The 19955-nt window shown below is 36.5% G+C and overlaps 1 protein-coding gene and 1 long non-coding RNA gene across 4 annotated transcripts; both read left to right on the forward strand.

Annotated features, from left to right (window-relative positions):
• Positions 1-12323: 12323 nt before the first annotated feature.
• LOC109168320 lies at positions 12324-14357 on the forward strand. Of its 3 annotated transcripts, none has more exons than XR_002052070.1 (3): positions 12324-13155; positions 13487-13600; positions 13807-14357. It is a non-coding gene; the product is annotated as an uncharacterized LOC109168320 (long non-coding RNA). The 3 variants fall into 3 exon arrangements; XR_002052069.1 differs by having other exon boundaries at positions 13872-14357; XR_002052068.1 differs by having other exon boundaries at positions 13979-14357.
• A 3234-nt stretch (positions 14358-17591) lies between these two features.
• On the forward strand, positions 17592-19672 carry LOC109168295. The gene is made up of 2 exons (XM_019317311.1): positions 17592-17946; positions 19407-19672. The coding sequence occupies exons 1-2, from the start codon at positions 17592-17594 to the stop codon at positions 19670-19672; spliced, it is 621 nt and encodes a 206-aa protein (XP_019172856.1).
• Positions 19673-19955: the final 283 nt, after the last annotated feature.

The following is a 19955-nucleotide window of genomic DNA, read 5'->3' on the forward strand; positions in this document are numbered from 1 at the left end:
TCCTCTCTTGTCGCCTCCCCTGCCGACGCAAACAGAGCCAGAACTAGAAGCTGGAGATGCCACCGTCCTCCACTGCCGACGCAAGCAGAACCAGATCTAGAAGCCGGAGACGTCGTCGTCCTCCCTTGCCGACGCAAGTAGAACCTAAACTAGGTATTTTTTATCCAAATCTTTCCTAATTTTCTAATTTCATTATTTTGATTATTAAAAAAAATTTGTGGAAATTTAATGATATCCTGTAACCCCAAATTCTTACAGATCGTGTTAGCTGCATAGACGAAATAGGTAAGCATTTTACTGCTTTTCGATGATTCTCACTCATCTCCCTAAATTTGCATGCTAATTTGTTGTTGAATAATATAACTTTGAACCCTTGATTTCTTTGAAATTTCCTAAACAGAGCCGCCATCTTCCGTCCTCTCTTGTCGCCTCCCCTGCCGACGCAAACAGAGCCAGAACTAGAAGCTGGAGATGCCACCGTCCTCCACTGCCGACGCAAGCAGAACCAGATCTAGAAGCTGGAGACGTCGTCGTCCTCCCTTGCCGACGCAAGTAGAACCTAAACTAGGTATTTTTTATCCAAATCTTTCCTAATTTTCTAATTTCATTATTTTGATTATTAAAAAAAATGTGGAAATTTAATGATATCCTGTAACCCCAAATTGTTACAGATCGTGTTAGTTGCATAGACGAAATAGGTAAGCATTTTACTGCTTTTCGATGATTCTCACTCATCTCCCTAAATTTGCATGCTAATTTGTTGTTGAATAATATAACTTTGAACCCTTGATTTCTTTGAAATTTCCTATACAATGACTCAGTAAACATGCACTTCAGGTGTTTGTTCTTTTGCTTCTTATGATCGAATAGTGTAGAGGTCATTATTAAGGAAGAGAACTTTGCATGTTGCTTGTTGAGAAAAATAACTTGTTAGTGTAATAGGAGATTGCATTTTCTGAGGTTTTGCATGTTTCATTTTCTTCTTCCATTCATGTTTTCTACCAAACGTAATTGTTGATGAGTGCGTTCAGTGTTATTATTTCCCTCTTTCTTTGGCTGCTGAGTAGAAAACATAAATCTTGAAGTGTAAAACAAAACATGAAGATTAGACTATCATCTTTTAACCAAATCAGTTTGGATAGGACCATAGTATTATGCTGACAATTTAATATCGCAATACCTGTAAAATATAGACATTCCTTTTTGTAACAAGTAATACAATCTATGAGTATAAAACTCAACCAGTAGTTCAGTATAAATTAAACAAATATATATAATGCAAAATGCATGTAGTAAAATGTATTGCAATATTTAATGTAGTATTAGTGCTCAAACCAGCTAAACTAGGTTAGCTAGCTAAACTAAATTATGTTAATACACAACTCAAACTACCAAATCTAATTGGAATGGATGAATAAAAATGTTGATCAAAATATATAATAGATGATTATTAGCATTATATTACATATTCTTATTTTATGGTGAGTTGTAGTTTTTGAAGTAGCGTTGATTGGAGGATGGAGGAATCTAAGGCTTTTTTCAAGCCTTTTCCTTTTGTACTTTCTCATTTTGTGTTTTCATTCTGGCTTTTTTAATTTGTTTATGTATATATTTGTTGTATCATTGTGCAGAGTGGAGATTAATCTCTCGCAGTGATGGACCATGTTTGTGAATATCTTCCTATTCTCCTTTGACCCCGCATTTCACTATTTTGCAAGCTATCTCTCTCTCTCTCTCTCTCTCGCTATATATTTGGATCTTTCCTTCCAATCTTACCTCGTGCGCACACTTTGCTATTTTTTTCTTAAAACGCTCTTTTCTGCCTCCCTGTACTTTGAACCAACCTCGAACACTCTTCAATCCAATCTCCCACTTCACCTTCTTTCCTAAATCTATACGTTCTGTTCTCTTTTCATGCACATGAAATCTGTGTTTCCCATATTTGTGTGCAGTGTCTATCAAGTTGACATCATTTTAGTTAAAAGATGATAATCTAATCTAATATAATAATAATAATAATAATAATAATAATAATAATAATAATAATAATAATAATAATAATAAAAAGATTTATTTCTTTTAGGTAAATTGTACTTTGTATCTTCAGACAAAGTAAAATCATAATTGACTATGTGAAATAGCTGCGGAGGTGTTTTAGATGGAGTTTCCCAATTCACACACATACCACGGGATCAACACCTCTTGCCAAGTTGTCATTCAACTTGTAAGTCTATTTGAATTGTTTAAGTTACAATTGATTATGTTTGGGTTGTTTGAATTATATGTTATTGTGTTGGTAGAAACTTTTATTGAGATTATTGTGATTTTATTTTATTGTGCATATTGAGTTGATGTTTGAGATGTTTGTGTTATATATATTAAGCAGAGAGATAGTTTTATTTATAAAGGAAACATTGCTGATTTTTTTTTTTTTTTTAGAATTTTGTCTGTTTTAAAATTATAATTATGTATTTTTGTGTTGGTAGAAGCTTTTATTGAGACTATTGCGATAAAAACATTGTGAATATGTTATATTCTACTTATTGAGTTGATGTTTGAAATATTTGTATTATATATTATAGTCTAATTTGTCTTAACTTTTGTTTTATTTTGTTTCCATTTGAACTAATTTTTAGGAAGAGCAATTCAGTCATCTCCATCATATTTTGAATTGTTTAGGCATACACATACCAAAAAAAAATGATGCCCAAACATTTATAGTTGAAAAAGACAAACAAATCCGTGTACGTTTATTTATCTTGATTTTTGTTGAATATTATGAATTTTGATAAAAATTATACTAAATTTTTTGATTTTTGCATGAGCAAGTTGCATTGCAACGGGAGATATTAACACAAAATGGAGTGGAAGTAGATGAGAGTCAATTGTACTCTGATGCAATTGGCCTGGTGGGCATGATAAGAAAAGAAGAGTTTATGGGATCGGCTCATATGGTACCTTCATTCGTGGTCCAATAAATGCTAACACATCAGACAATATAACATCAACCTCGCAGCCATCAGATAATGCTAATTCTGCAAAGATGCAAGATGATATTGAGAATTTGAAGACTTCTATGGTTCTTATGCAACAAAGATTAGATCTTGAGAGTAAGAGAGCCAATACTTCATCATCACGTTCATCACAACCGAATTCAACTAAATATTGATTTATCTCCTTTCAAAAATAAAATATTGATTTTTCTTTTATGGATTACTATATTGTTGTTTAGACATGAATTTGGTATTAAGTAAAACATTTAATTTTTTGAACTATAAAGTAGTATCACTTTTATATTGCAAATTATATTATATTTTAGTTTGCATATTAACATTTTAAATACAAATATTAGAATTTGAACAAAATAATAACAATTTCCAAAATATTTAAATAATAATAAAAATTTAGCATAGTCGCGATGAAATGTGTTTTTAGCGATAGAATAGTGATGTCATTATGGCGACGAAATTGGTGACGGAAAGATTTTTGTCGCCCAAAACACGACGTAAGGCAAAATTTGCAACGGAAAAGTTAGCGACGGATTTGCGACGAAAATTTGTTCTGTTGTTTTTTAATGACGGAATTTTATAACGTAATACAAATTTGCAACGGAAAGGTTAGCGACGGAATTGCGACAATAATTATTTCCGTCGTTATAATTCAAGACAGAAATATTCAACGGAATATGAGTTTCGCGAAGGAATATTTTTTCACGCGATGGCGACAGAAAGAAACATTTCCGTTGCCAAAATTCCGACAGACTCACGACAGAGTAATTTCCGTCGCCTACTTTGCGACGGAATTTTCCGTCACCATTTTCCGTCGCCACCGCTTGCGACATATTATTTCCGTCGTGAAATGAAATACGACAAGCCTTGTCACTACGGAATGGATTCTGTCGTGAAAATGTAAAATTCCGTCACAAAACGTGATTTACAATTGAATTTCGCGTTTTCGCGACAGAATTTGTCCGTCGCGAATTGTAATTTTTCTTGTAGTGACTCCGACTTGATTATTCCCCTTCTTACTAATATTTACCATCGCTTTTATACGAAACTCTTATCGTTACTTTCTTCCTTGCCTTAGCGACGTTCATCCTTTCAGAAGTCCTTCAATGCCAAGTCTCATTCTTCTTCAAGAAAGTTAAACGATTGTGCTAATTGTTTAGATTTAATTCTGCCAATCTCATTCCTTCAATTACACAATCATTCTATCATAAGTTCAACTGCTTCTTGTTTCATTCTCATTACTAACATTCTTCTTTAAGTTCTCACATAACTTATCCTCCTTTAAATTTACATTCTTTTACTTGTCCCTTTTTGCTTAGTTCTTTCCTTAGCTTCTTCACACCTCATGGGGACCCACAACTTACTGACAACACTTCTTACTATCTTTATATCTTTCATCGCCCAAAGTTACCATTCATCGTCTTAGACTTTCACACCTTTGGAGTTCACAAATCCTAGCTCATCTCCTTCTTATCTTCTTAAAGGTAGATGGTACTGCCTTCTGTTTGTGTAACCCAATCCTAAGTTCCAAGTCTTCTATTTCCCGAGTTTAACTCTTACCCTTTGGTTTAACCTTTAATCTTCAAGTTTGATCTTTGAAGGTTCCTTCACCATTGATCTCGAAAGCATCCACTTGGCGTAATTTGTTTCCTTCTGGTTGCATCAGCATTCACGATTGAGAACCTTTAAACCTTCGTCTTTAAGCTCTCGTTGCATTTTTTTCTTCATATTTGTCTTCAATTGCACGAAGATTCTCTTCAAATTTTGGGGTTTGCTTAGGTCTTGCAGACGGTGCTGCACGTGCGAGGATGCCTCTCTTTTCGAGCAAGAACAGCTGCAACTGACTCCAAACTGCACGTGGAGTAAACTCTTCATCATGTTCTTCGATTGTCTGGATATCCACGCTACTACTTTGCTTCTTCGCAACAAAAGATCTATTCACTTCTAACTTTCTTTTCTCAACAGCAAAGATCACACAAGCAAAGCACACAAACAGAATATAAGCATAACTCTTATACTTATCACATTATCAACTTTCACATAACTTTTAAACTTTCAACTTTTGATTTTCGACTTTCAACTTTCAACTTTCACGTTTCAAGGATGATAACAAGACTGGGCAAAGAAACTTCTTATCAACAAACTTGAATTCACCAAATAGGTGTACACTTGATTTGAAGGAAATTGACTCCACAGAAGAAGAAAGTAAGAGGTTTCTAAACTTGAAACTCAAGAGTACTACGGATTACAACCCAAGTTCTGCTTATCAACGTCAAGATTTTCCAAGATTCAACAAAGTCTTATGAAATGAAAGCTGTGGATCAAATTCCAAGAGAAGGACACAACAACAAATAATCTCAATGAAATGATTTAATACTAACGAATTCCAAATAAAGATGCAATAAGGATTTAATCTCAAAACAATAGATCAACATTAGTGGATTCCAAATGGAGGTATAAAAGAGAGATGATCTAGAATTAATAGCTCAATAACAAGGAAAGGATGTCACACTGGACGATCTCAATACTATGGCAACTTGATCCGAGTGTACAAAAAAGAACACATGGTCAATAAAATAGCTCTTCAAGAACAAAACACTTTCAAGAATACTCAATAAATACAAGCTCATAGGAATTACTCAACAAATATGGATTCCAACGGCATAACAACAACGAATAGATCTTGGCTCAACGTCTCAATAGATTCCAACAATATGGATTTCAAGGGATATAAACTTAATTCAAATACAATGAGATCCCAAGAATAAGGCTTTCAACAAGATATTACTAGCTTCAAGATTCAATTATACTAGCATTGCAAGTCAATGGAAGCTCACAAGAATACTTAGAAAGAATTTATAAGCATTCTAGATACAGATTCAACAATAAATCTTGGAATGTCAAGAATAGACATTAGCAATGATTCACGGCTCAACTCAAACAAAACAACTTCTCATACTCAACTCTAGACATTAGATAGCTTCGATAGATATTGAAAGCAAACTGAAAGTAGTCAAAATGACTCAGGGATCAATATCAAGCTACGAGAAAATTTCCAGAAGCATAAGCTCAAACTCGATGATAAAATTTCAAGAATTATCATGTCATTAACAACAAGGGATTTGGAATGGAAGTTGGCACAATGAGCATAACAAGATACTCAGGAATTAACTACTTTTAACTTCTCTATTCTTTAAGCAAGGCTTACAACAAGTAAGGTACATAAACAAGAATCAAGTATAAGCTCTTATACTTTTCACACTAACAACTTTTACAAAACTTCCATTTTCAAACTTTAGCTTTCAAAGTCTCAACTTCTAGCTTTTAACTTTCAACATTGGAACTCTTGGTTTTTCTCTTTCAACTTCTCTCTTTACTTGTCTACTTTACTCGAAACAGATAATAAAGGCATAACAAGCACATTGATAAATCATATAAACAAGGCGCATGTATAAACTCTTATACTTTTACATTAGCACTTTAAACACGTTGATAAAGCACATAAACAGATAGGCAAACGCAAGGGAACTCACAACCTCACCGTGTTCCTAACTGATACTTAGAGCTTCTCTTAACTCTGATTCTCATACTTAGTCACTGAACTTAGAGTCTTTCGTATCTCAATCTTCATAACTTAGGGCTCTTTCCCTAATATTATCCTTCTTAGGATTTCCACCTAATATTCTCTTCTTATCTTGTCTTTCTTAAGACTTCAACTTAGAGGTCTTTCCTTAACTTGTCCTTCCTAGGACTTTCACTGAGAGTTTCTATACTCAATCTTAAGGTTCAAACTTCCTAAGTCTCCCGCGGTTCGTACCGCTCTGATACCAATTTGTAACACCCCACTTTTCTAACTCTTAATTACATCTCTAAACAGTAATTAACATAAACTAAGCAGCGGAAAACTAGAAGATAAGTAGTGGGAGTGTCACCGCCACAACCACCACTCTTTGGTGATTGCACAGGCTAAAAGGGGTAAAACTAGAAATAAGATTAAGCCTGGGTACTAAAATAAATACTGGAAATATAAGGGGGAAAAACATCAACCCAACACAGTCTACATCAATCCTCAAACATAAAGTCATAAGTCTAAATCCATAACATGATCATAATTAAAACTATAGTTTAGACATCTCAAACTAAGAGACTAATCTAACTCGATCTCTTCTCACTGTTAGGCCCACCTGAAAGGGGTTTTGCAAGCAACACACAGACAAACAGGAAAACACCCGTTAGCTCGAAGCTAAGTATAACCACACTCAACCCAGTAAAGTATTCTAGCATATACTTTGAAAACATTTGATATCTTTACAGAAATAAGCTAATCTCAAATCATCTTAAGATTTATCACATTCTTTCTAGATGTTTGCACCCTATAATATCAGCTGGCATGCTTATGTATGTACAAGACTGTTCACATAGATTCAATAGCTTATAAACTTCTCAGATAACTTAACAAGCAACTCATGCTTACGGATTTAATCAAGTTAAAAGACCATATAACAGGTGTGTACGTGCTTTCACATTCTTACCACATAACTTGATAAGTAGAGCTTCTAATACAACATTATAATAATGCTCAAAGGAATATCTTAAGTCAAACTTCCCGTTATGCAATCTCTTACGATGCTCTATTCGCATGAAATAACGTATAACATTATGATCATACTTCTAATGCAATCTAATGCAATAATACATTCATACTCATATGCAATCTCGTGCAACAATATAATCATTCTCTTATGCAATCTCGTGCAACAATATACTCATACTCATATGCAATCTAGTGCAACAATATAATCATACTCTTATGCAATCTCATGCAACAATATAATCATACTCTTATGCAATCTCGTGCAACAATATACTCATATGCAATCTAGTGCAACAATATAATCATACTCTTATGCAATCTCGTGCAACAATATAATCATACTCTTATCCGATCTAGTGCAACAATATACTCATACTCATATGAAATCTAGTGCAATAATATACTCATACACTCTTTTATAAATTAGAGTACTTTCTGTGGAGGTCTCTTTGTTACTTTCTCGAGTCTCTCTTGACTCTCTTTCTTTCTCTCGAGTCTTTATTGACTCTCTTTCTTGAGTCTTTATTTACTCTCTTTCTTGAGTCTTTATTGACTCTCTTTCTTGAGTCTCTGTTGACTCTCTTTCTTTCTCTTATACTCGAAGACGGCTTAGGGTTTCACAGAAGTGTGAATTACCCCATCGGGAACGGCATAATTTCGACCCAATATCTCCTACCGTCTACGGAACCAATCTCGTAGTTCAAACTCTGTGGAATCAGGTATCGAACTATTAGTGTGCACACCCCCTAACCAAGATTCCAAGCCCGGCGGGAAGTTTCCAACCTCGTAACGTGGGAATACGCCGCGTTACATATACAGGGACTGCAATGTCCATAATAATCTCCCGAGAGGAACATAGTCCAAACGGTATCCTCCAAAACCTCACCGATATAGATAATACATAAATATATCTCTCATGCATCAATCTCATGCATGCAACAATTTTATTACTTCTCAATGCATCAAAGAATGATATACCACATGCTTATGGTTTTTGAAAGTATTCTTGGACTCACGTTGGCCCCTTATGCATTTTTGAAATATGACACATGTGAAATGTCAAAATGCTATATAACATGCTTCTAAATCATGTATAAACTAACATGAAGTATTCAAGAATTTATCATCATGCTCGGTTTGCAACATAGCAATTTCTATACATTTCACTCAACAAATATGCTTCTATTCTCAGTGATCAAATAATACAATTTAATCATGCTTTCATAATAAATCATATTCTCAAAGGATCATGCTTCATTACTCAATAAAATATCATCAGATCACAATAATCAAATAATTCTTCACACACAGTAAACTAGCAAATTATTCACTGTGTAGCAATTCTTCACAAAATCCTTCATAACATTCTTGTTTTTAATCCGAATTCAATGAAATCAAAGCCAAAACATGTGTTGGGACGATCCCGAAGAGCCGAGCCACAAGGGACTGTAACACTCGGTCCAAAATGACACGTAGCTGAGCCACAAGGGCCCGGGCACTGCACAAATCCTTCACAGACAATACTCAGGGACCTGGGGCGGGACTCTTCATGGTCCGCCCCTGGAGCCCCATTGAAGCGCCGAGACTAGGCAACGGCCCTCCTCTAGGGCCGTGCCCAAGCCACCACGGCTCTAGCCGGCGACCCTTCTGATGGGTTGCGGCTAGGGCCGCCGCTCTGATCTGGTGTACACTGTGTTGTGCACCAGATGGCATTTCTCCTGCAAAATCTCATCCAAACAAGTCCAAAACAATCTCAACAACTCACAAACACATACTAAAACACTTCTAAGCATAAACACATCAAATGCTCGTAGTTTCTACTCATTTCTACTCAAAACTAGGCTTCACAGAGCCAAATTTAAAGAGGAATCCATGGGGTTATACCTCTTGTTGTCTAATCTTCTTGCTTGGCTCTCTTCTTCCTCTTGGCCTAGCTTGAGCCTCCTTCACCTCCTATACTTCCCAAACACACCTTCTATCCCTAGTCCAGAACCTCAAAGACTAAAGGAAACTAGAAGAGAAAGAGACTAGAATGAAGGATGAACAAGCTTACTAGATTGTTGTTTCTCTCCTTGTTCTTGGTAGACAAATGCTGAGGAAGAGGCAGGAATGAGATCAGGAAAATAAATTGAAATAAGGTGGTTTATATAGAGTTCAAAACCCTAGGATGATTCACAATGATTGGTTGAGGGCAAAGGGGTAATTTCCCAAGCTAAAAGATGAATCAATAAGGGATTTTGTATGTCTTGTGGTCCACCATGTAACATGAACCATAGGCTAGAAATACTATCTTTTATTACTTTGGGGTTGAAAGTGAATTTTTCCAAAAACTATTTGGATGAACACTTGTTCAAAAATCCTTTTTGAACTCTCCCGGTCTCATTCAGATAAAATTCTCGATTTAAATCTTGGTATGCGAAGTACCCGAAAACTTAGGGATTTTCGAATGGAATTTATTTCTTCGGTGTCGAATTAATTTAAAATGTGACGAAAATATTTTATTCAAACACCAATTGATCGCAAAATTTTTTAATGGAGTGAAAATGGATATTTTGAAATTTCTTAATACCGGATTTATAAAATGAAATTTTGGGTTGTTACACTTGGTCACACTGAAAAGTTCTGTCCTAAGCTCTTCGAGGGTACCAAGATCAACGAGGAGAAGCCTTACGGTGCCTAGCTAAGAGCGGCAAACCGGCATAGACCACCGACGGTCGGCAGTGGGTGGTTATTCCCAGAGTCGCCTCGCAGTAATGAGACAAAAGGGTCGTACAACCAGGGTACGGATGGTACCACGACTGGTCATAGTAGATGTGCGGATGACGTACCATAGTCTTCGTACAATTCTGTGCAGCGTACGGGTAATCTCAATGGAGGACATGTGCGCCCCTTCTGTTCTAGCATGCTGACAAACAACGAGGCCTTGCCACGTGATGTTGACATGGGCTAGCAACAAGAAGGCTTTGAGTGTTTGGGCCTGTTTCTTTTGGATCAGAAACGTAGGAAAGTGGATTACTTGAGCCCAACCACTGCTTTAAACAATCAGCCCATTTCTTCCCCTGCTGATGTTTTGCCAAAAAACTTGTCTTTTGCGGGTCCTGTGGAACAGGCCTGCCCAAAACAATGAGTATCTTAGCCTAGAACTATCGCGGGCTTGGGAACCCAGCGATGGTTCAAGTATTAATGAACCTAGTCCCTTCTAAGAAGCCCAATGTGGTGTTTTTATGTGAGACTCTGTTGAACTTGAATAAACTCCAGCCCATTAAATCTAAACTTGGTTTCGCTGGCCTGTTTGTCATGAATAGCGTGGGTCAAAGGTGGCCTAGCCCTCTTATGGAAGGAAGGTATAGAAGTCAGTATTAACTCTTACTCTGAGAATCACATTGACTCCAAAATCTGTCTCAATATTGGCGACCCTAATTGGAGATTCACCGAATTCTATGGGGTGCCCGAGAGACACCGCCAGCAACAATCATGGTCACTATTGAAGCTTCTATCCTCCCTCAACCCCCTCCCTTGGGTGGTCATGGGGCACTTTAACGATATCCTTATCCCTTAGGAGAAGCGTGGTGGTATCCCCCAACCTAGTAGGCATATAGAAGGTTTCCGTGAAGCAGTCGAGTCAAGTGGCCTATTTGGTATGAAGACCGATAAATCCCTGAGGTCCTGATGGTTTGAGCCTAGGGTTTTTTTTTCTGTATTTCTGGAATAGGGGGAGAGGTGGTGAAGTTCTGCTCGGAGTGTATTCAAACTGGTAGAATGCCTAAGGGTATAAACTTTACCCATATCATCTTCATACCTAAGAAACAGAATCCTAAACTCTTAGGGTATCTTAGCCCCATAGCCTTATGCAATGTCCTCTACAAGCTTGTTTCTAAAATTCTCTCAAATAGAATCAAACTCCTTCTAAACTAGCTTGTTTCTGAAACCCAATCAGCCTTTGTCCCGGGAACGTTAATTACAGACAATGTCATGGTGGCCTATGAGATAAACCATTATTTGAAAAGAAAGAGACATGGGAGGGTGGGCTATGTTTGAATCAAACTGGATCTAAGTAAAGCTTACGACCGGGTAGACTAGAACTTTCTCATTGATATTCTCAGGAAAATGGGGTTTGGAGCCCATTTTGTTAACCTCATATGGGAGCTTATATCCTCTGTTGACTATAAAATCCTCCTTGAGGGTAGAGAGACTGGTTTTATTCAACCTAGTAGAGGTATCAAACAGGGAGACCCCATCTCTCCATACTTTTCATCCTAATCCTTGAGGTTCTGGAGGTCATGCTACTGAAACATAAAAGGAATGGAGTGTTTCATGGGATTCAGGTAGCTAGAGGAGTTCCTGAAGTTTCTAACCACTTTTTTGTAGAGGATTGTTACCTATTTTGCAGGGCTAATGTGGCTGATCAATGTAGTACTCTAAAAAGTACTATTGATGATTTTGTCTGTGCATCTGGACAGATTGTTAATCATGCTAAATCTACTACCAGCTTTAGCTCTAAAGTGAATTCTGACCTTAAGGATAGTCTCTGCTCCCTTCTTGGAATGAGAGAAGGAAATCTTAATGGAAATTATCTTGGGCTGGCCTTCCTTATTGGCATAAATAAGAGAGAGGTTTTGAGCTACATTAACGAAAAGGTGGGGCTGCGATTGAGAAAGGAATAGAGGTATCATGTGGAAATGTTGGGAGGCTCTCTCACTACAAAAAAAAAAAAGAAAAATGCCTATATAACGACGGATTTAGCGACGGACAATTTCTGTAGCTAAATTAGCTACGGAATAGAGACAACTTAGCGACAGATTTTAATTTTGTTGTTAGATTTACATTTAGCAACGGATTAGTGAGGAATTTGCGATGGATATTGCGACAAAATATTTCCGTCGTTAAATACGTAGCTAATTTTAGAGCAAGAAAATAGCGACGGATTCGTGACGGAATTTTCGCGGGTGAGCTCCAAAATTTTTAATAATCTTAATTGCTACAGTTTAGCGACGGATTTGTGAATCCATCACTATATTTAGCGATGGATTATTAAATCCGTCGCTAAACATACAAGGTGATAATTTTGTTTTCTATGTTAGCGACGGATTATGAAATCCGTCGCTAAATATAGCTAGGGAATCTCATATTCGTCGCTAAATATACCAGGCGAGAATTTTGTGTTTATACTTTAGCGACGGATCATTTAATCTGTTGCTATCGTATATAAAGCTAGAATTATTTTATATTTTAGCGACGGATCTGATCCCTCGCTATTTTTTTTTAATAATAATAACATTGGGATTTACCATTGAAAACCTAATATCAAAGGACATAGCCACAGTGACACACCTCGTCCGCCTCTCCTACGACTCTGCGACCACCTGCGCCTCCCCTGCGATTCTGCGAGAGAGGGGATTTCAGCGCCGCACAAGTACTAGCACTGGGGCTCCTCGGTTTTCTCGATTCCCACCCTCATTCCGAAAACGACCGGTCTTTCGTTTGCCCTATTCGATGCGAAGCCTTATCGAACCTCGACTTCACTCGCCGCTCCTTAATTCCTGAGACTGATCGGTACCGATTCATTCAATATTTTTGCTGATTACATGTATTTTAACTTATTTATGTCTGCATAGTTGCTTTAAGTCCCAATGGGAATGGAATTTCACTACATATTTTTTTACATCTTTTAGTTTATTTGATTTATAACTCGATGCGCGTTGCTTTGACCTGCTTGTTTATTTATAACTGATATTGGAGGCATACCTGTGCTGTATAGATTTTTAGTTTTGAGGAGAAAATAATTAAACTGTAACATAGAATGATCTGTTCAATACAGTGTTCAGTAATCAACATTGTAATGCAAGAATATTTTCTTAAAATATAGAGGTTCTTTTTATTGCAGGGTATGGAACTGTTTTCTCGTATTGGTAAGCACTTTGATGTGAAAGTTTTCATAAAATGCAGATTTGGCATGATGCCTTGTGCAGTTCTTGCTGTGACTTACTGCATAAAACAGGTAAAAATTGTTAAATTTATATCTCAAAAGTTTTCACGAAAGGATGTTGATTTGTTTTGTGAGAGTTTAACATTTCAAAATCAGATTTAAGTCCAGTTGAATTTTCATTGCATGTATGATTGTAGCTTTTTGTTTTTTTTACATTAAACGTTTTATGCCAAAGAGAGTCACTCACATTATTCCGTTATTGATTATGACCTATGTAGTGTAATGATTAAATGACTAAAATGTGTCATTGCTACCGTTAACCTTGGGTTATGGGATACTGCAGGTAACCATTTCAAATCCCATTGTATTCTATTGCTATTAAGACTTGGTGAGAATGATTTTGAAGTGGTAGAGGGATGGTAGGCTTGATAGTTTCTTCCTCACTTACAGGAGCCGAGGCCATTATCACAAAGGGATTTGGACAGAGTTATATCAACATCAAAAAACACATAAGTAGTTGCAAGTGAATATAACAGATTCAGTTCACAAACATCTAGATAGTCACGGCAGAGGGACCGAGACAATTATCAGGTTCAAGCTGCAATCAGCGAGCTCTCAAAGCTCGTCCTTTCACAAATTACAAACCTGCAGAGTCTGATTCAAACGACTGTTAAACTCCACCACTAATTAATATTTTCTGATGTATTGGAATAATTTTTAGGAATATTTGGACATGCATAAATTGTGTCCCTTCTTGAGTTTGATAGTTTTGAAAAACTATTTCCAAATTGTTTTGGTTTATTACTTGTATTAATGGAATATTTTCGAGTTTTGACACAATTATTTATGTTGTTCTTTTCTTCTTAGAGTCCTGACATAAATCGTAGTAAATTCGTAGCTAAATATCTTTTAATAACAAAGAATGACAACCAAATAACGATGGAATTATTTGTCGCTAAATTTAGCGATGGGTATTTTCGTCTCTAAGCTGTAGCAAAATGGTATCCAATAGAAACAAATTAGCGACGGAATTTTCCGTAGCTATATTTAGAGACAGATTTAGTTACAAAAAAATCCGTTGTTAAATCTAGTGATAGAAAATTCCGTCGCTATTCCCTTGCAAAATTTTTATTTAAATCGTCGCCCAGAGGAAAATAGCGACGGATTTTTTTTAGTTTAGCGACAGAAAAACCCGTCGCTAAATGTAGCGACGGACTGAAATTGTGTCGCAAAATTTTAGCGAGGCGACTTTTAGCGACGGGCCAAATCCGTCTCTAATCTGTCGCTATACTGTTTAGCGACGGGATTTTCCCTTTCTAGCGACGGAAAATTCCTTTGAGCATTTTTTTGTAGTGTCTGTGTTCCTAAGAAATGCGGTGGCATGGGGTTTAGGAAAATTCGAGACTTCAACTTATCCATGTTGGTTAAACGAGCCTGGCGTCTCATCCAACAACCCAACTCCTAGGCTGCTAAAATATATAAAGCTAGATACTATCCTAGGGGATCTTTTCTTACTACTACCTTGAGAAGTAATCCTTCTTTTATATGGCGCAGTATTTTTGAATCTCAAAGCATTATTCAAAGAGATTATAGATGGAGGGTGGGTGATGGTTCTTCTATTAATGTGTGGTATGAACCTTGGATTCCTAATGCTTCTATTCCTTTTATTCAAACTACAGTGATTGAACAACTATCTGATATTAAGGTGGAATCCCACTTGGACATTCAGAAGAAGGGGTGGGAAACTGATATCCTTAAGGATCTCTTTGTTGAGGAAGATATGGTCCAGATTATGAAGATCCCAATTGCTGAGACAAGGTTTGCTGACAAAGTCATCTAGATGGGTGAACCAAGAGGTAACTTCACTGTGAAGAGTTGCTACAAAATGCTACAAAATATCCACCATGAAGCAGATGCTCCTACCTGGGCCAAAATGTGGAAATTTCGACTACCTCCTAAGGTTAAAACATTTTTTTGGCAATTGAATTCTAACTGTGACACCCCGTAAATCCAAATTCTATTTAAGGATTAATTAGATAATTAATTTTAGCTTAATTGATAACTTAATTCCTAAAATCCTGAAAATTCAATAGTCGGAGGACTAGAAATTGACCAGTCAATCCAAGTCAATGGGTTGTACTCTATGCTTTGTGAATTGTTCCCTTGTCTCCTTACACTTTTTCATTTTAGTAAGGGTAAATAAGACTTTTCACCTTATGTTTGTATTCCAAGCTAACCTAGAGTCATCTTTCATTTCTTTTCCCTAACACCCTAAAAAGAAAAGATCCTCATTCTCTCTAGAAAATAGCTAGCTTCTTCTTCAAGCCAAGTTTGGGCAATCCAAGATTCTTCAAGTTGGTCTCCAAGATTCAAACTTTCTTAACCTTGAGCATAAGGGGGGGTAAGATCCATGGTTCCGTAGTGTTTTTAATACCTTTTTAGGTGTCTTTTCTAAAATATAGAATCTTTGTTGTCTTTTGGTGTGTTCTTAAAGTTGAAGTTGAAGGAGAGCTTTAGGAGAAGCTTTAAGGGTGTGAAAAGTGAAGGTTTAGGCTACAAGAGGTAACCCATGCTTTACAAAATCTATTTTCTTACCTATATGATGATTTCTTAACTTCTACTTGTGATTTTTGCTATGAAATGTGAGATTTGACGCATTGTCTTGTGAGAATGCATATCTAGAGCTTGTTATTAGGGTTCTTGTATTCCATTGCTTGGCTATTCCTTTGATTCAAGTCATATTGTTGTATTTTGTGAGATTATGGGTGTTTCGGACTTGAATTTGGACTTGGTGTTGTGATCCATTGATTGATTCCTATGATGAATGTGTGTGTATTGGCTGTACCTGGATTGCACGATTAATGGTATGGGACATTAATCACCAAGGTACAGATGTGGTCCTCGTGGTGGCCATGAAATGATAATGGAGTTGTAAATTGGGCTTCAGGCTCATGTGATCTGGGCTTCAGGCTCATGTGATTGGTGGTTGTGTGATTGAAATGATCGGTACCCTTGTGTACTTTGAAATCGGTGGTTGACGATTTGGTGGTTGTTGGTGGGGAACGACGGTTCCCGGAGGCATAAGGTTGGACTCAGAAGTACAGGGGTTCTCGGAGGTAATGGTTGGAAATGTAATAAGGTCGGGGGTAGGCATAAGGTTAGAACTTGTGGCATGAAGTGTCACGGTGGCATGTAGTGCCAATGTGTGATAGTCTATCCTTTCTGATGAGCATGTCGAGCGGTGTTATCCTTTGTGATCAGTAGAATACACCTCGAGTGGTACTTCTGTTGTTGTTGTCTTTGTCGTGATGTTTTCTGCTTCGTGATAGGTAGATTACATCTTGAGCGGTGTTGAGTTGTTCTGTTGTTGTTCTTGTCTTGATGTTGTCTTGGGATGTTGATTTCCCTTGTTCTTTTCAGAGTGAAATAGAGTCTTTGCAGTTGACTTCTCTCTTTACGGTTTTAAATTGATATATACTGTATTCCGTTTCGAAAATGATTTTGTATTAAACTATCTATATATGCTATTGAACGCGTATTGATGGGTTACCAGCAATATTCGCTGACCGGGCGTCGTCCCCTTTCTTTATGTGCTTTACAGGTCCTGAGTAGACATGGCGAGGCGTTAGCCGTGGATAGTTTAGATCCCTTGACTTTGTACTTAGCGTTTTGGCCTGTGTGCCACATTTGTTGAACAATTAGATTGATGGTTTTAGATTTGCCTGTGCATTCACGTTGAGGTGAATGTGGCATAACACTCCTTGGTTTTCCCGGTTTCTATATTAGACTTCCGCTGTGCTTATGTTTTATGTTATATGTTGGTTAGTTTGCCTTGTGTATTTAAGTTTTAAAATGGCATGAAAATCGGGGGTGTTACACTAACTCCCTCCCAAACTATGGAATGCTGAGATCTAGATAGGTTCAAACACCTAACATCTGTCAGCTTTGTAGCAATGAGGATGAGTCAAGTTACCACTTGTTTGTGTGCTATAGTTTTACAAAGGAAAGGTGGGACTTATGTGGAAGAATACATTATAGCAGCTTTTAATCCCTTCATGAGTGGATGGACTATTGTTTTAACTCTTTGGATGATATTACCCTCTGCAAGCTTATTATGATTTGTTTACGTATCTGGGAAGCTCGAAATGATAAGGTCTGGAACCATCATGTCACTTCTGCTGCTGCAGTGGTTGATCAAGCCAACATCTTCTTTCAGGAATGGTCCAATATTAACTCTGATATTCAGGATTCTACTACTGTAGTTGCTCACCCCACAAAATGGACAAAACCCCCTCCTGATTATTTAAAGGTAAATGTCGATGCAGCTCTGGATAGTATCAACATGCAAATGGGGCTTGGTATCGTTATTAGGGACTCCATGGGGGAGTTTGTTGCTGCTAGAATGATCCCTTGGACTGGTACTTATGAACCCGGGGAGGCTGATAAACATTATTTTTTAGTGTTATTTTAAATAATCTTTTTATAGTTAATTTGCAATAATTGATTGATTTTATATTTATTTTTATTTATTATTGTTTTTAATAGCTTTGTTAATATTTTCCAATTTTAGGTTGTTTTTATTATTATATTTGTTTATTATTTGATTTTTGTTGGTCCAGTAATTATTGATCTTAATTTCATAATAACAATAGTTATAGTATTACATGATCAGCAGGAGTTTAATAGATGTAGATTAGTTATATATGGTCTCTAATAACTTTTTATTTTTATTATTATTATTATTATTATTATTATTATTATTATTATTATTATTATTATTATTATTATTATTATTATTATTATTATTATTATTATTATTATTTAATAGATTTTGTTAGCTAGTCAAATTCCTACGAGATAAAAGGCGCAGAATCATATTTTGCATATCAATTTCTCTGGCGATCCGAATGAGTAGCGGAAGTGCGGAGCAGAGGTTGAGTCTGAGGCAATATAAATAGAGGGCAATGGAAGGAGGCTTGATATCAACTCACCCCGGAGCAAGTCCGGAGGCGGTGGCCGGATAGTTTCTTCTCCGAGCAACAACTGCGGTCGACACGGCTGGATTTTGGTGTTCGGCGTGGCAACGAAACTGGTCGGCTGAGAGGTGTGGGCGTGAGAATTTTTGATCAATCGCAGTACGCACATTGGGTGACGAAATTCCATAGTTGGCAGCGTGTTGGCTTAAGAGTTCTCCTTTCTTCACTTGTTGTCAATTTTCCATTGTTTCGTCATTAATGTTATTAGTTTGCCTAGTTTTTTTACATTGCTTTTTCTCTACGTGTTTATCAAATATGCTGCTAGTTTTAAGATTTCTAGGAATATGATGAGAGTATTATGAAGCTTTTGCATTAGTTTGTGTTTAATTTTGCCAATCAAGTTAAGTGCAAAACTAGGAATGGTAGATAATTTAATTGCTTAGCTCTTTAAATTTTGGTTTAATTATGTTATCATTTGAATTGGTCTCCATCTTTGATATTTATTTTAAGCCCTTTTAATTAGTTTAAATTCAAGGTTATTGCATTGTATTTATGTTCCTAAGATTTTATTCTCCTGTTAGTTGTCTGCTATATTAGTTTTGTTTTTTTCCTTTGCCGTTGTTTTATTGTCTTTCTTACCTTGCTTCCTACTGCGTATCTATTTAGTTCAATTCATTTTGATTGTTAGTTGGTTTTTGAGCATTTTAAATTATCAAGTTCGTTAATTTAATTTTAAGCTATTAAATTGCATCGTACAATTCCCTGTGGGATTGACCCTTGCCTTTGCACGCTATTGCTACAATGACTCGTGCACTTGCGAGGACTTAATAAAAATTGTCCATCAGAGGCGGAAACTCTTACTATTCGGGAAGCGCTAGAATGACTTAAAAATTTTAATCTAGGCAGGGTGCAGCTGGAATCAGATTGCTTGCAACTTATCACTGCTATCCAAAACAACGATCTTATTTCCTCTTTTGGTCTTTTGGTTAATGATATTAAGGATGCAGTTGGAGAATTTATTGATCTCAACTTTTCGTTTGTCAAACGGTCTGCGCATATGGTAGCCCACACTTTAGCTAGGAATGCCATTTCTAGGTTAGATTGTTCGGACTGTTTTACGGTCCCTTTTCCTTTTTTATCTCATGTTCTGAACTCTAATCGTTTTTAATGATATCTTCGTTTTCTTCTCAATATATATATATATATATATATATATATATATATATATATATATATATATATATATATATATATGTGTGTGTGTGTGTGTGTGTGTGTGTGTGTGTGTGTGTGTGTGTGTGTGTGTTGAAATTGAGGGATTGATAATTCTGGCGGGTGGAGAATAACCACTACCCGCCAGTTAGGCGGAAGCAAAATATGTGAGAACCAAAGAACAAGAGAATAAAGAGAATATATTATAGTGGAAGATTACAATAGATTGTCTCTCTGTA

The sequence above is a fragment of the Ipomoea nil genome, unplaced genomic scaffold (genome assembly GCF_001879475.1).
Source record: "Ipomoea nil cultivar Tokyo-kokei standard unplaced genomic scaffold, Asagao_1.1 scaffold3195, whole genome shotgun sequence".
In the NCBI taxonomy this organism is placed as follows: domain Eukaryota; kingdom Viridiplantae; phylum Streptophyta; class Magnoliopsida; order Solanales; family Convolvulaceae; genus Ipomoea; species Ipomoea nil.